The 12537-nt window shown below is 45.9% G+C and overlaps 2 protein-coding genes across 4 annotated transcripts; one reads left to right on the top strand and one right to left on the bottom strand.

Annotated features, from left to right (window-relative positions):
* The first annotated feature begins 158 nt into the window (after positions 1 to 158).
* Positions 159 to 1910, top strand: LOC146236698 (complement C1q-like protein 2). 3 transcript variants are annotated; one of them, XM_084687538.1, is made up of 5 exons: positions 159 to 286; positions 366 to 789; positions 912 to 1037; positions 1309 to 1425; positions 1544 to 1910. In XM_084687538.1, the coding sequence occupies exons 2-5, from the start codon at positions 708 to 710 to the stop codon at positions 1834 to 1836; spliced, it is 618 nt and encodes a 205-aa protein (XP_084543664.1). In that variant the 5' UTR covers positions 159 to 286; positions 366 to 707; the 3' UTR covers positions 1837 to 1910. The 3 variants fall into 3 exon arrangements, with proteins under 3 accessions (XP_084543664.1, XP_084543663.1, XP_084543662.1); XM_084687537.1 differs by having other exon boundaries at positions 281 to 467; positions 695 to 789; XM_084687536.1 differs by having other exon boundaries at positions 281 to 467; positions 699 to 789.
* A 1739-nt stretch (positions 1911 to 3649) lies between these two features.
* pi4k2b (phosphatidylinositol 4-kinase type 2 beta) lies at positions 3650 to 9665 on the bottom strand. Its single transcript, XM_084686909.1, has 11 exons — positions 9113 to 9665; positions 7149 to 7300; positions 6890 to 6970; positions 6536 to 6655; positions 6297 to 6428; positions 5947 to 6100; positions 5347 to 5408; positions 4885 to 4984; positions 4594 to 4727; positions 4194 to 4253; positions 3650 to 3841 (listed from the first exon to the last, which is right to left on the bottom strand). Exons 1-11 carry the CDS (start codon positions 9462 to 9464, stop codon positions 3668 to 3670), a joined length of 1521 nt encoding a protein of 506 aa, XP_084543035.1. The 5' UTR covers positions 9465 to 9665; the 3' UTR covers positions 3650 to 3667.
* Positions 9666 to 12537: the final 2872 nt, after the last annotated feature.

Consider the following 12537-nt stretch of genomic DNA (forward strand, 5'->3'; position numbering starts at 1 on the left):
ATGTAGATCCAATTTCGGGCTTGCAGGACCTGCTCGTGCCCACACGCACAGTTCCGAGGAGAGAAGCGCACATTAGATCGGAATTGTCTATTTTCGCCATCTAGTGGAATATGAAGAGAAATTATAATGGCCGCGTTTCACAGATTCGTTTAGAAACTCGTGAGGCTAAGAACTTCTTAGGAGCGTTAGAGCTTCTTAACGAATCTGGGAAACGCGGCCATTATCTGTGGTGTTGTGCTGAACTTATCCTTGACATGAAACCAACTTGGAGGACTGATTTGGAACTGTGGGTATCTGTGTTTCAACATCCATTTGCACATTTTAATTCTCAATGATCTCTATTCTTGATGCATGACTATGTTCAGCCTATGGTCTACACCTTTCTGTATCATCGACCGTCTCTGGAGGAGTGGATCCCCCACTGAAAGATACCGACTTTCTTACAACATTGAACAGTAGTGGATTTGGTGAGGTGTTGAACATTCATTGACCCAGACTGACCTTTGAGACTACACATTCCTATCCAAGGGGGTTGTTTTGTATAGTGTTTTTTGTTAGTTGTGTCAACAGTTTAATGTATTCTATATTGTAATATACTATAATACGTACATACTTTGAGAATAATGAAAGCCTACAAAGGAAACATACATATTGAGGTTTATTCTTGTTAAATAAATTATTGGTGTTTTGTCAGACAGTCATCGAAGATGACCTCTAACACCCTGGACATCTTGGGGGAGCTGAGGATCATGGAGGCCGGGCCGGCAGACAGCGAACAACGTACCGCAGGTGTGTGTGTGTGTGTGTGTTTGTATTTGAGTTGAGTCCATGTGTAACCTGAGTTTGAGTGTGTTTTTTTGTATCTAAAGATGTTTACAGACTAATTCCTATTCATTTCTGCATCTAAATAGCTTGGGAGTCCAGACTGGTGGCCAGTGAGGTCAAGGTTCAACAGCAGGAGAACCAGATCTCTGCTCTGCTAGCTGATCTGAGGGCTACCAAGATGAAAGCAGACGAACAGGAGAACCGATACAATTGTAGTCACAGAATACCCTAGTTGGGCAATTTGTTCCTTGTTATGTTATTGTAATGAAAACCTTTGGGAAATCTGTAAATAATTACACACAATTATATGGATAATGTAAGGGAAAATGAGTGTCTAAGAATGTGTTATCTTAACAGCCTGTTAAAGGGATGGCACAACATAATTTCAAAATGGCTTTTTAGCATACTTCTAAAGTTAGTTTAAAGGAATCAGAATCCTGTAGAGGTCTTATTTGTTCAATTTCTCTCTTTGTTGGTTTATAGCCAAGGTGGCCTTTTCTGTGGGACTTGGAAGAAATGTAGGACCGTTTAATACAGACATCACACTGAAGTTCAGCAGAGTCCTCGTCAACATTGGCAAGGCCTACAACCCAAATACCGGTAAAGGATTAATGACCCCTCACGCACAACTGCCCCCCCGCTTCAAACACACACACACAGCTTGACTTACATGGTTTCATGATGTTTCTCGTATCCTTTCTGTGTTTCCTTCCTGCAGGTATCTTCACAGCACCAATGAAAAGGGTCTACTACTTTAGATTTACAATCTGGGATCACTCATATGAGAAATACTATGGGATCCATTTGATGAAGAATGGCAAAAGCATACTGCATAATATTGAATGGCAATCACATGGTCAACACAGTTATCTAGCCAACGGCCTCACTGTGGAGCTGGAGACAGGAAATGTAGTGTACACTGTTCTGCCCTCAGGTCTTTCCATTGGCGATAGCGCCGACAACCACAGCAGCTTCACTGGCTTCCTGCTCTTCCTGCTCTTCCCTATGTGAACGGCGGTATTCTCCAAACCCAAGGTTCACTAACAACACTTCCTGTTGCACCACGTGACGATGCGTACACTATTAAACACCATCTGATCGTGCTTTGTGTGGCTTTGTGTTATTGACATTCCCTCTGCCCTCGGAGACCCTGTTCTCCACTCTTTTATTGTGCCTCCAATCCAAGTTTTTCCTTTTACTGAGATCTTACTCTTTGCGTAATCTTACACTTTTTCTTTTAGTCCTTTTCTTTTCCCTCTCTTTTTTCTCCACCCCAGTTTGTAAAGTGTCATATCCATATTTGATATGCTTCATTGGAATGCAGAAAACGTTCTAATGTACACGCATGCATGTACAGGATGGACACAAACATATCATTAACAGTCTGTAGTGTACTGACCTGTCTATGTAAATTATAGACGGGGTCCTAAAAGGACAATTAATAGCACAGCTATCTAGTTTATCATTAAGGCTTGCGGCCATTAAACCTATTTGCATGTTCCCTGGATACTGTTTTTTCTGATGGGCTGTCGCTACTGTAATGTAACATGGAGTTCTGGTCTGGAACCTAGGGCTTATTTAATGGAGTTTGATGTGGCAAAGTCTAGGCTCAGCCCCTAGGGTGAATGATATGAAAAATGTTGACATAAAATAAAAGAATTAACCTTTTAATATTTTACCAATCCCAAATTTATTCATGAAATTTTGCCCAACACATTATTAAATATACAATTCTTATACAATCATTCAGCAAGAGTAAAAAGCTTCCAAGATGCATACATAAGAAAACTCTAAACAGCACTGAGAGCGAGGGCGCAAACATTTCCAAAGTTATTTTCCTATCTTTCTCTTACATCCAGTGAAGGAGCAGTTGGAGGGGGGGGAAGGGTATATCCACCCCTCTCCACCACCACGCCATACAGCCAACACCCTCCTCTCACAGCTGTGAAATACAAATCAGTGAACGAATACATTCATCCTTAGCTTTGATGAAATGCTGTGTGTCGCTGGCGGCCATGTCCCCTGCGTTGGGAAATGTCTTGGAGCACATACTCTATTTACATTGCAGGTACAAATCGACAGTTACATTCAAACACATTCCTCCTCTCTCTCTTCTTCCAGTTTATAGATTCAAGTTTTTTTCGTCCTCCGATTTTTTCTCAGTTTGGTAAACCGCTTTTTCGGTTTGGAGCAATTTTGGCAGTAGTGAGAGCTGAAGACACAGAGGGCTTCTCTTTGTCCATTCCTGATGTGATTGGTGGTTGGTTAATTGGTATGTGAAGGTCAAGGTGTGTGTGTGCACATGGGTGTATCGGTAAAAATGGCTCCATGCCAGCAGTTGCAGCTGTTGTGTGCAGAGATTAGCTTACTTCATTCAAACACCAGTACACAAATACTATTAGAATCATACACTCTGAGTGAATGTCTTCTGTTGTGAGTGGCAGGAGTCAAGGAAACCACTCCAGACTATTGATTCCGGGATTATGTAGAAGACTTGAGTGGGTATTGAAAAAGACAGAAAAAAAACAAAACAAAAAAACCCCACACTGTTCTCTTCTGAATAGAGTGTGAATCTGTTTTTATCTCAGGTAAGTCACCATGGCAACCGCACATGCCCTCAAGGTCTCTACAGAGATGTGCCCGTCCCCTGCAGCTCCCTCTTCCCAAGATGCATTGCTCCCCGTGTCACGTCCCTGGCCTCTATGTCTCCTCCTTTCTTCCTATCACATACACTTCCCTCTCCCACCCCCCCGCCCTCCCTCACATCCAGATGGGAAGGGCCTTGGAGGGTCCGGTTTAAAAGATCCTCATTTCCATCCCTTCCTCCACCCTCCCTCCCTCCCTACCAGGAGGTAAAGAAGGGCCGTTTGCAGTGGAAGGTCTGGGTGAAGGCGTTGCCCAGGGTGACCACGCGGCCATGGCCCCCAGAGCGGCTCCTCTCCACCACCACCCGGGGCATCTGGACCAGCTGGATGGGGCTCTTACCATCCTTCAGGGCCTGGCTCAGGTTCAGGATCTGAGGTGAGGGGAGGGGGGTGAGGAAGGAGGGTTAAAGGAAGGAGGAGGGAGGGGAACAATCAGAATAGGGGAGGGGGGTGAGGAGGGAGGGAGGGTTAAAGGAAGGAGGAGGGAGGGGAACAATCAGAATAGGAGTGTAAGACATGAGGAGTGAGAGAGAGACGGGTAGAGAGAGAGAGAGAGAGAGAGAGAGAGAGAGAGAGAGGTAGAGAGAGAGACACACACAACACATGCAATCTTCAACCAACAATACAATGGCAACAGCTGAAGTAGTAGACATAGAACTGTTCAAATGTATTCAAAAACAAGTATGCACACAAGAACGTAGACATGATTAAGCTGACACCCACCTGTCCTCGCATGACAGACATCTGCCTCTCAAACATGGTTTTGTCGAAGCCTTTATCAGTCTGGAACACAGAGACGGGGAAGGGCAGGGCAGGTTAGAGGGGCGTTAGACCTTCTCTTTCACGCGTGTATGGAAACATGACGAGGCAGCGACAGATGCTGCCCGCGAACGGATGGGACATTCCTGCTACGTTCTTTAAAAGGAGAAGAAATAGCTGGCGGACATGGAGGCTTTGTGATAAGGAGGGGAATCGACGGAGCTACAGAAGGAAAAAGTGACTCAACGAGGGAGGAGAGGAAAGGAGAGAGGAACGGTAGGAGTCCCAGAGAGGTGCGATGAAGGAGCAGGAACAAATGGAAAAAAAAAAAAATGGATAAAGGGAAGAGAGGAACACGGCTCACCTTGAACATCTCGTAGAGGTCCTCACAGAGGTCCTGGACAAAGTTCATGTCGGAGATGCGGGACAGCACCAGCTCTCTGGTCTCCTGGGAGAACACTACCTTGGCCTGGGGCAGCCACGCCCAGTGGAAGGGGTCTGGGGTGGAGGGACAGAGGAACATTATGTCCATGAGAATGACAGAGAGACAGGCTAATAGGATCCTCAAGTTTGCCTTCATCACTCTAAACAGTGTTTACTCTCTTCGGTGTTCACAGCAGTGTGTGTTTGCGCGCGCGTGTGTGTTGTTTCTTACAGGCTCTCCACTCATCTGGGTGCTTGAAGGGGAATGCCAGGCCATTGTCTATGGCTGCTATTCTGATGGCCGAGTCTGGAGACCCTGTCCACTCTGTGTCCTGCAGGAGGGGGGGGAAACACATGACATATACACTATGTCATGTGTATGTCTATTTCATTTGGAAGGGATTTAACTTAAAGAAGAAATGAATTGACCGAACACGGCTTGTCTATGTTGATTCGGCTAGTTATCAGTTCCTGTCTAAGGCAATCATCAACAGCTGCATTGATTGTCTGGGTGGGTTGGTCTCCTGAGTTGCGTGTGTGTGTGTATATAAAGTCCATGTATGCGTGTTGAGATAAAGTTCAATACTATCCAAGTGACTGTGTGTGTGTGTGTGTATAAGTCATTCAGGGTACACAGTCCTCTGTCAGGCAGCCAGCGTCCCACAGGACCCAGCTACAGTAAACAGACCCTCACCTTCTCCCCCTCTCCGGCCCCCGCCTTCTCATACTTGATCAACCAGTTGTCGTTCCCTCGGTCTGACGCCAGGAAAGAGAGAGACAAAGAGAGAGACGGAAAGAAAGAGAGCGTCCATTACACTGGGGAGGAGGGAGGTGACAGGAACCGTGCTGCAACACGCCTCAGAGGAGAGAACGGAGACTGAGAAACTCTCCCTGACATCGAGTCCTACAGAGAACAGGCGAAGCGAGACAACCGCTGAAGAATGACACACAACGTCAAGTGCTTGACATTGTTTTGGAGCCTTTTATAAACGCAACACTCCAGAAGTTATGTGACGTGGGGCACAGTTGGATATTTTTATCCTTGTGGCAGCAAACACAGTGACACACCCCCTGTGTGCAGACACACACACACCCCAACTGTACACCGCACACAAATATTCTAATGCACCACAAGCCCAAATACACACACACACCACCCTGCTGTCAACCACACAAATCCTTTCGCACACACATCTGCCTCAAACACACACAGCACCCTATTTAACACCAAACACAAATCCTCTGGCACAGCACTACCCCAAACAAACACAAACAAACAAACGCACACACACACCTGTGTTTCTGATGACGTAGTCCAGCACCACCAGCCTTTCAAACTGAGACTGCAGCTGCTTCCTCATGTTCTCCGCCAGAGGCTCCGCCTCAAACCGCCTCAGCCAATAATCTGCTTCGTGATAGCCCTCCACAAACAACTGGAACGAGCCCACCTAAATATAAACCAGCGTTTTTCATATTTAATGGCTTTCAGATACAGAGAGTAAATATTTAAACACAGGTGTGTAAATGAATGGCATTCAATTTTATGTATTAATGATGATGATATGAAACATTACCACATGGTACGGACTGTGAGAGATTGCTGTGATAGTGCACATACGTGTGTGTGTGTTTGTGTTTGTGTACCTTGGGGGGCAGGCCGACCCTGTGGAAGCGCCGGCCCACTTTGGGAACCTTCTCCAGGGCGTACTTCTTCCCCCGGGACTTGGCTCTGTCGATGGCGTTGTAGTGGAACGTCTCGCTGGCTAGGAACACCACCTGACCCACACAATACATTTGATCCGATTGATCTAACGACTTTATCAAAATGCATGTCCTGAAAAATACCAACACAGACACACACACATACACCTAGAGTCACACACCTTGGTTTTGGGCACGACTCCCAGGCCCAGCTTGGTGTCCACCAGGGAGGCAGCTGCCTCTGAGAGGTAGCCCTGGTTGGGAATCAGACAGCCCCGGCCGAAACAACACGGGCAGCAAAGCTACAGAGAGAAGGAGAGAGGCGGAGAGAGAGAGAGACAAAGAGAGAGAGAGACGGGACGAGGGAGGAGAAAGAGAAAGAGGGGACATCCCGTTTAAGGACTGCTGTCTTAAATGCTAATCATATTCACCCCGATTGAGTCGGGTGCAAGGTGGCCACTTTGCCTTGAAATGTAGCCTTTGCCATTCATAGAGGCAATAAGGATAAAGCAATATAGATAGAGTGAGTATGGTACCTTGTGGAAGTATTTGGTCCATTTGGGGTTCAGGTGTCCGTAAGGCTCTTCGGACTTTGGTTTGAAAACACCGATGATTTTCTAGGGAGTCAGGAGAGAAAAAGAGAGAGAGAGAAAGAGAGAGAGAGAGACAGAGACAGAGGAAGGGGGTAAGAGCTCCTTCAACCAGACATGGGATACTGGCCTAGAGCTTTATGAAAAGAGTTCATGACAAAGAGGCCTTTAATAATACTAGAACATCTCTGTCTTCTCCCCTCACCCCTTTGGGGTCTTTGACAAAGTAGCTCCCGCTGGAACCCTGGGAGATCCTCTCAGGGAAGACCCCGGTCTCGATGGCTTGCTCCGCCCGCTGGATGATGTCAGCAAACTCAGGGTCCTCTGGGAAATGGTTGAAGTCTCCGCCGTTGTTACCTGTAGGGAGGAGAAAGACAGAGGCAGAGAGAGAAGGGAGGGCGGTGACAAGGATGGGTAACAAGCTGAAACTGATATACAGGTGCACACCAAATACACAAACAGACGTATACGCAGACAGCATATGCTCTGATCAGATGACACTTCCTCTAGTGAGCAGAACAGTCAGGTGATGACAACACAGCTCCATATGTTCCTAATCAAAAGCCGAGTCACAGAGAGATAGAGAGGGAGAGATGAAGAGAGATAGTCAGATGGAGGGATAGACAGTGAGAAAGAGAGATAATGATCCCACTCAGCTGTATAATAAACACGTTGCCTTGGGTCTGAGGTGGAGTAAGGCCTAAGAAAGGGGAGTCTATTGGCATGACTGAATAATACTGGTTCTTAATACTGATTTACTGGGCCCACTATGTAGGCTGTGTCTATTTAAAGTAGCAAACTGTAGCCTAGGTCAGGCTACAACACAAATGCGCCAAGGCCATGTGCGTTTCTTATACAGGCTAATTCAGTTACATCAGGCTTCCGGACCAGAGGACATGTTAGCTGATAGCCTTCATACTGGACCAGCACAGCCACTCTTTCACTGTGTTAATGCACAATAATCTGTGGACTCTGTGTGGGCACACTGTGTGTAGGTAGACCGTGTGTGGGCAGTGCGCATCGATAGTGTGTGTGTGTGTCAATGAGAAGGTGTACTTTGTGTTGGGGCCTTTAACTGACCAGGCTTGGGAAAGATGGGTGTTAAATATGCATAAGGCCAGCTCTCACGCACACAGTACTCCAGTCAAGCCACTGCAAAACCTGTACGTAGGCAGACAGAACAAGCAGGTGCAGACTCCACCCCCTTCTTTCTCACTCGTTTTTTTCCCCCTCACAGAGAATACAGCCGTTTGTTAGAGGAAACCCACACCTGATGTTCTCCACAGCCTAGCCTATCTGTAGCCCAGATCATTGACCTTGTAAGGGCAGAAAACAAAAGCATCACTGCCTTCCTTCTGTCTTTGGTTCCGGCTGTGTGTGAGACATACAGAGAAAGAGAAGGGGGGAGGAGAGAGAGAGAGAGAGAGAGAGAGAGAGAGAGAGAGAGAGAGAGAGAGAGATAAGAGAGGATAACTTTTGCCCCATGGCAGGATATGACCATGTCACACACTGTATTCCCAAGAGAGACTGCTAAGAGTGTGTGACAGAGGGAGAAATAAAGAAAAAGCAACAGAGAAAAGTGTGTGGGGGGGGGGGGGGGGGACTAGGGAGCGCTGATTTCCAATTAGCAATAAAATCAGAACAGGGACAGTTTCCATGGAGACGAGATCCACTATTCTCTTTCCCTACCTAAACCTTTTTATAGTTGCTCACGTGCGATCAGCTGAAATTGATGTTCATGCAAAACAGCCTCTCTGATAAGCAGCAAGTAAGGCAAGATCTACCATAAACTGTCAGAGTTCTGAAGTTATTTCAAAACTTCTCTGACAATCTTTAGGCTACTTTGTGTGGAGAAAGTTACATCATTTCTTGTGTGTGTGTATATATATATATACACACACACAAATCAACTACCAGCAAGTTCTGACCTTTGGCCCATTTGCCATGTCAGCAGTACCATTAGCTCACATTGCATCACCTGGGCCCATGAAGACCCGAATATAATTTAATGTCACTGCCCACCGACCAATATGTTACTCTTTCGACAATCAGACATTCATAGGAACTGGGTTCTTGGTTAGCTTGCAAGATAGCTAGCAAAGCAATCTTAGATTTGTTGTACAATTTTATGCATGACAAGCTGTTGCGTTCCCTATGTCACCAGCTTACCTGGCGAGGCCAAGTTGTCCTTATCCGAGGAAGAGCTGTGTCTGTTCCGCCTCGACCTCTTCTCTCTCGCGCCTCGAGGAGACGATGTGCTTCCTGTCAGACAAGGCAACAACAACGTCTCTTCCCCGGAACCGTCTGTCTCTAACTCGGTCAAGACACTTTCCATAGAGCCCGATATCCGGACAGCGATTCCCGGGTTTGTTCCGAGCCCAGCCCGATTCTTGTCGAACAACACCGAAGGGGGCTGAAGCGAGCTGAAGTTCTGCTCGGAAACCGCCACCGAAGGTGTGATATCTAGCGTTATCACCACCGGCTCGCCCTCGGTCTCGTTTGGGTCGCATTCTGACATCATTGTCGGGTTTTCGATTATAAGAGTACAAATAATTGATTGCAACAAGCACTATATATTCTCTTTCACCGTTCCATAGCTTCCGATGTCCCACTTTCTTTTGATGCTGCCTGGTAAAAGCTTTGACACTAAAGAGAGCTTTCACCCGTTGAATGTCCACATCATCCGACAATGCTCACTGGCTTCCTTCTCTGCCACTGCGCATGCAATCAACCCAGCTGACCAATTTTAAAGAGACAAGCATTCATTTTATATTTTGAAACACAACATTGCGAAGATATTGAGGAACAATTTAGACTTCCTCATTCGAAACGACTTCGACTTTCGTGTGGAGAATGGTAAGATTATAGAAAACATAAGAGTACATTTACTTTTTGTTATGAGACTTCGGAAATAACAGCACGAACTTGCACTACCGTTACAGTCCATTCAACCACTAGATGGGGTTATCGACACATACGATTCTGTCAATAATTCACAGGGCTTTTAGGCTATATCCCATTTTTCTAGTCGGCTCTGATGTATTGTCTGTCCGTGATATATGAGGTGAGACAACTATGGAACAATACAAGTTTTGTTATCTTTTTTATACCTCAGGGGAGGTTCTATATTAGGTCTAGGTGCCGTTTGGGAACAAATTCAGACTGTCTTTACACAAACACACAGGAAACATCCACATTCACATATGAAACGTTCACACTCATCCATACAACTGAAAACACACATCCACATATCTGAAATGCTTGCATTGACACATATGAAATGCATTCATATGTGAAATGTTTACACACACATTCATACTACGCCTACATATAAAATGTTCGCACTGGCACAGGTGCATGTGAAACACATACACACATATATGCAAAAATGTTTGCCTCATTGATGAGTACTTGATGAGGACTATAAATACTCAACTGTACTCTGCTGCTTCTTGTTCTCCTCCTCTCCTCCTCTTCCCCTCCTCTCCTCCTCTTCCCCATCCTCTCCTTTCACTTCATGTGTGAAGAAAAAAAGTTTTAAAAGGTTGAAAAAAGAAATCAACTTAAAAATATTTTCTAATAAGGTTTTTGAAAAAAGGTTTGACATGTTCCGCTTCTTCTCGCATGCCCCTCACAAGTCGGGGCTTGTGTTGTAGCTATGTACTGTTGCCTACTGATAAGACCGTTGTGGGATAGAACCATGTGATGCCTTATCATGCACTGTGTATGTGCACTCAATGGCTTGTCCCAGGACCAGGGGTGGATGTAGACATTTTCACCTGGGGTGGATAAGGGGGTGGCAGGAGATAGCTGAGGGGTGTCATGGAGGTGTGGAGGGATAGTGTGATGCAATGCCACCATAATTTATTATAGCATTGTAGTTTAAATCATCCCAGTGATAATCATATGAATATGATTGAATGCAATGTACTATAATGTAAACCATTATTGGGAGTGCAAGTCTTTTTGGCTGGGGTGGTAGCTGCCACCCTTTGCCACTCATTGGATGAGCCAGTGCCCTGGAGGACACACTAGTTCTACACACATGCTTGTATAAGACACACACAGGCACACACAATCACACAAATACATGTGTACAGAAAACAATTCATCTCCCTATTGCTCTCTCTCTCTTTTAATTCTCTCTCTTTCTTTCATCATTTTTTCTCATTCTCTCTTCTCATTGGGGGATTGTGGAGACTGAGGAAGCCTCCTTTTACTCTCCTCTATCAATCACACCCAGCACCTTCTGTCTTTGTCTTTCATTCACCCCCCCCCCCCTCCTCGCCATTCTTCTGACTCTCCTTTCACTCCCTCTGCCATCTCTGTCTCCCTCTCATCATCTTCTTTTCTCAGATATGGCTTTCTTCCTCCTATCTTCTCTCACTTTCTCTCTCTCCTCTGTCTCTCTCTCTCTCTCCCCCCCTCCCTCTCTTCTCTCTCTCTCTCTCTCTCTCTCTCTAATGGTGGACGGTAGTTAAAACACATGCAAATGAGCTGCCAGACAGCTGGTATCACATGAGTCATGTGATCTGTCAAAGTGGGGGTTGGAGAATTGAAAGGGGGATGAAGGAAGGCATGAAAGAGGGAAGGAGGGAGGATGAAGGTGGGATTGGGAGTGAAGGATGAGAAGGAGGTGGGTTCAAAGAGACAAGGAGGAAGAGCAGAGACACCATCCACCCTTCTTAAATAATCCCTTTTCCAGCCCCTCTCTCCCTCTCCCCCTCTCTCTTTTGCTGTTACTTTCTCCATCCTTCTGTTCCCCACCTCCTCCCCGTTCTTACTTCCACATCCTCTCCCTTAACATTTTTTCTTTCAGCTTTTTTTGTCCAATCTCAAGGACAAATATTTGAGAGGAAGGTGCTACTGGTATTAAACTACACCAACACAGACTACACAAGCAACAGCAACGGTAACATTCTGTGTATGTACTGTGTGTGTGAGTGTGTTTGTGTGTATAATCCGTGTGCCTAACCCTCTGTAGGGTGACAGGCCCCTGCAGCAGTTCAAGGCACCCAGCCGTGTGTGTGTGTGTGTGCATTGCCAACTCTGCCTCTGTCTCATTCTAGCGCCCATTCCAGCAGACTCCACTGGCATGAGACAGGGGCTAGCTTGCCAACAACCACCACCCCTCCCTGTGTTCCATCCTTTTACCCCTACCCCATCTCCCTCACTCTCTCTTGTCTCTCTACCTTGTCTTTTCTTCTTTCTCTTTCTCTCTCACGTTCTCTCCATCTCTTCATATTACTCATTTAATCTTTCCAACTCTTTCTCACACTCAACTCTTTATTTGTCACTCTGGCTTTTGTTGATGACAGAAAGATGACAATGTTCATATTGTAAGTGAGGCTGCAGGTGTGTTTATATGCACCTGTGTTTGTGTCTGTGTGATTGTGTACTGTCTGCATGTGTGTGTGTTCAGTGGTATTTTGAATATGTTCCAGGAGCTGTGCACCTGAGAAGACAATCGCTGTGTGATGAAACGCATGTGCAAGCACCCAAGCCCTCTCCCCCAGCCTGCCTCACATGTAACCGCACACACGCATACAGTGTGTGTGCTGTCAAATGTGTTTCATAAATTTAAAAACGTGCCT

The sequence above is a fragment of the Hypomesus nipponensis genome, chromosome 22, assembly GCF_054491055.1.
Source record: "Hypomesus nipponensis isolate SF chromosome 22, ASM5449105v1, whole genome shotgun sequence".
Classification (NCBI taxonomy): domain Eukaryota; kingdom Metazoa; phylum Chordata; class Actinopteri; order Osmeriformes; family Osmeridae; genus Hypomesus; species Hypomesus nipponensis.

What these genes read in the sequence shown, in the direction of transcription:
- LOC146236698 (XM_084687538.1), top strand. Translation starts at nt 708, where the DNA reads ATGACCTCTAACACCCTGGACATCTTGGGGGAGCTGAGGATCATGGAG. An exon ending in CAGCGAACAACGTACCGCAG is followed by an intron (nt 790 to 911) that starts GTGTGTGTGTGT and finishes GCATCTAAATAG; the next exon opens with CTTGGGAGTCCAGACTGGTG. An exon ending in GGCCTACAACCCAAATACCG is followed by an intron (nt 1,426 to 1,543) that starts GTAAAGGATTAA and finishes TCCTTCCTGCAG; the next exon opens with GTATCTTCACAGCACCAATG.
- pi4k2b (XM_084686909.1), bottom strand. Translation starts at nt 9,464, where the DNA reads ATGATGTCAGAATGCGACCCAAACGAGACCGAGGGCGAGCCGGTGGTG. An exon ending in GGACCAAATACTTCCACAAG is followed by an intron (nt 6,656 to 6,889) that starts GTACCATACTCA and finishes TTCTCTCTGTAG; the next exon opens with CTTTGCTGCCCGTGTTGTTT. An exon ending in GGGCCGGAGAGGGGGAGAAG is followed by an intron (nt 4,985 to 5,346) that starts GTGAGGGTCTGT and finishes CCCCTCCTGCAG; the next exon opens with GACACAGAGTGGACAGGGTC.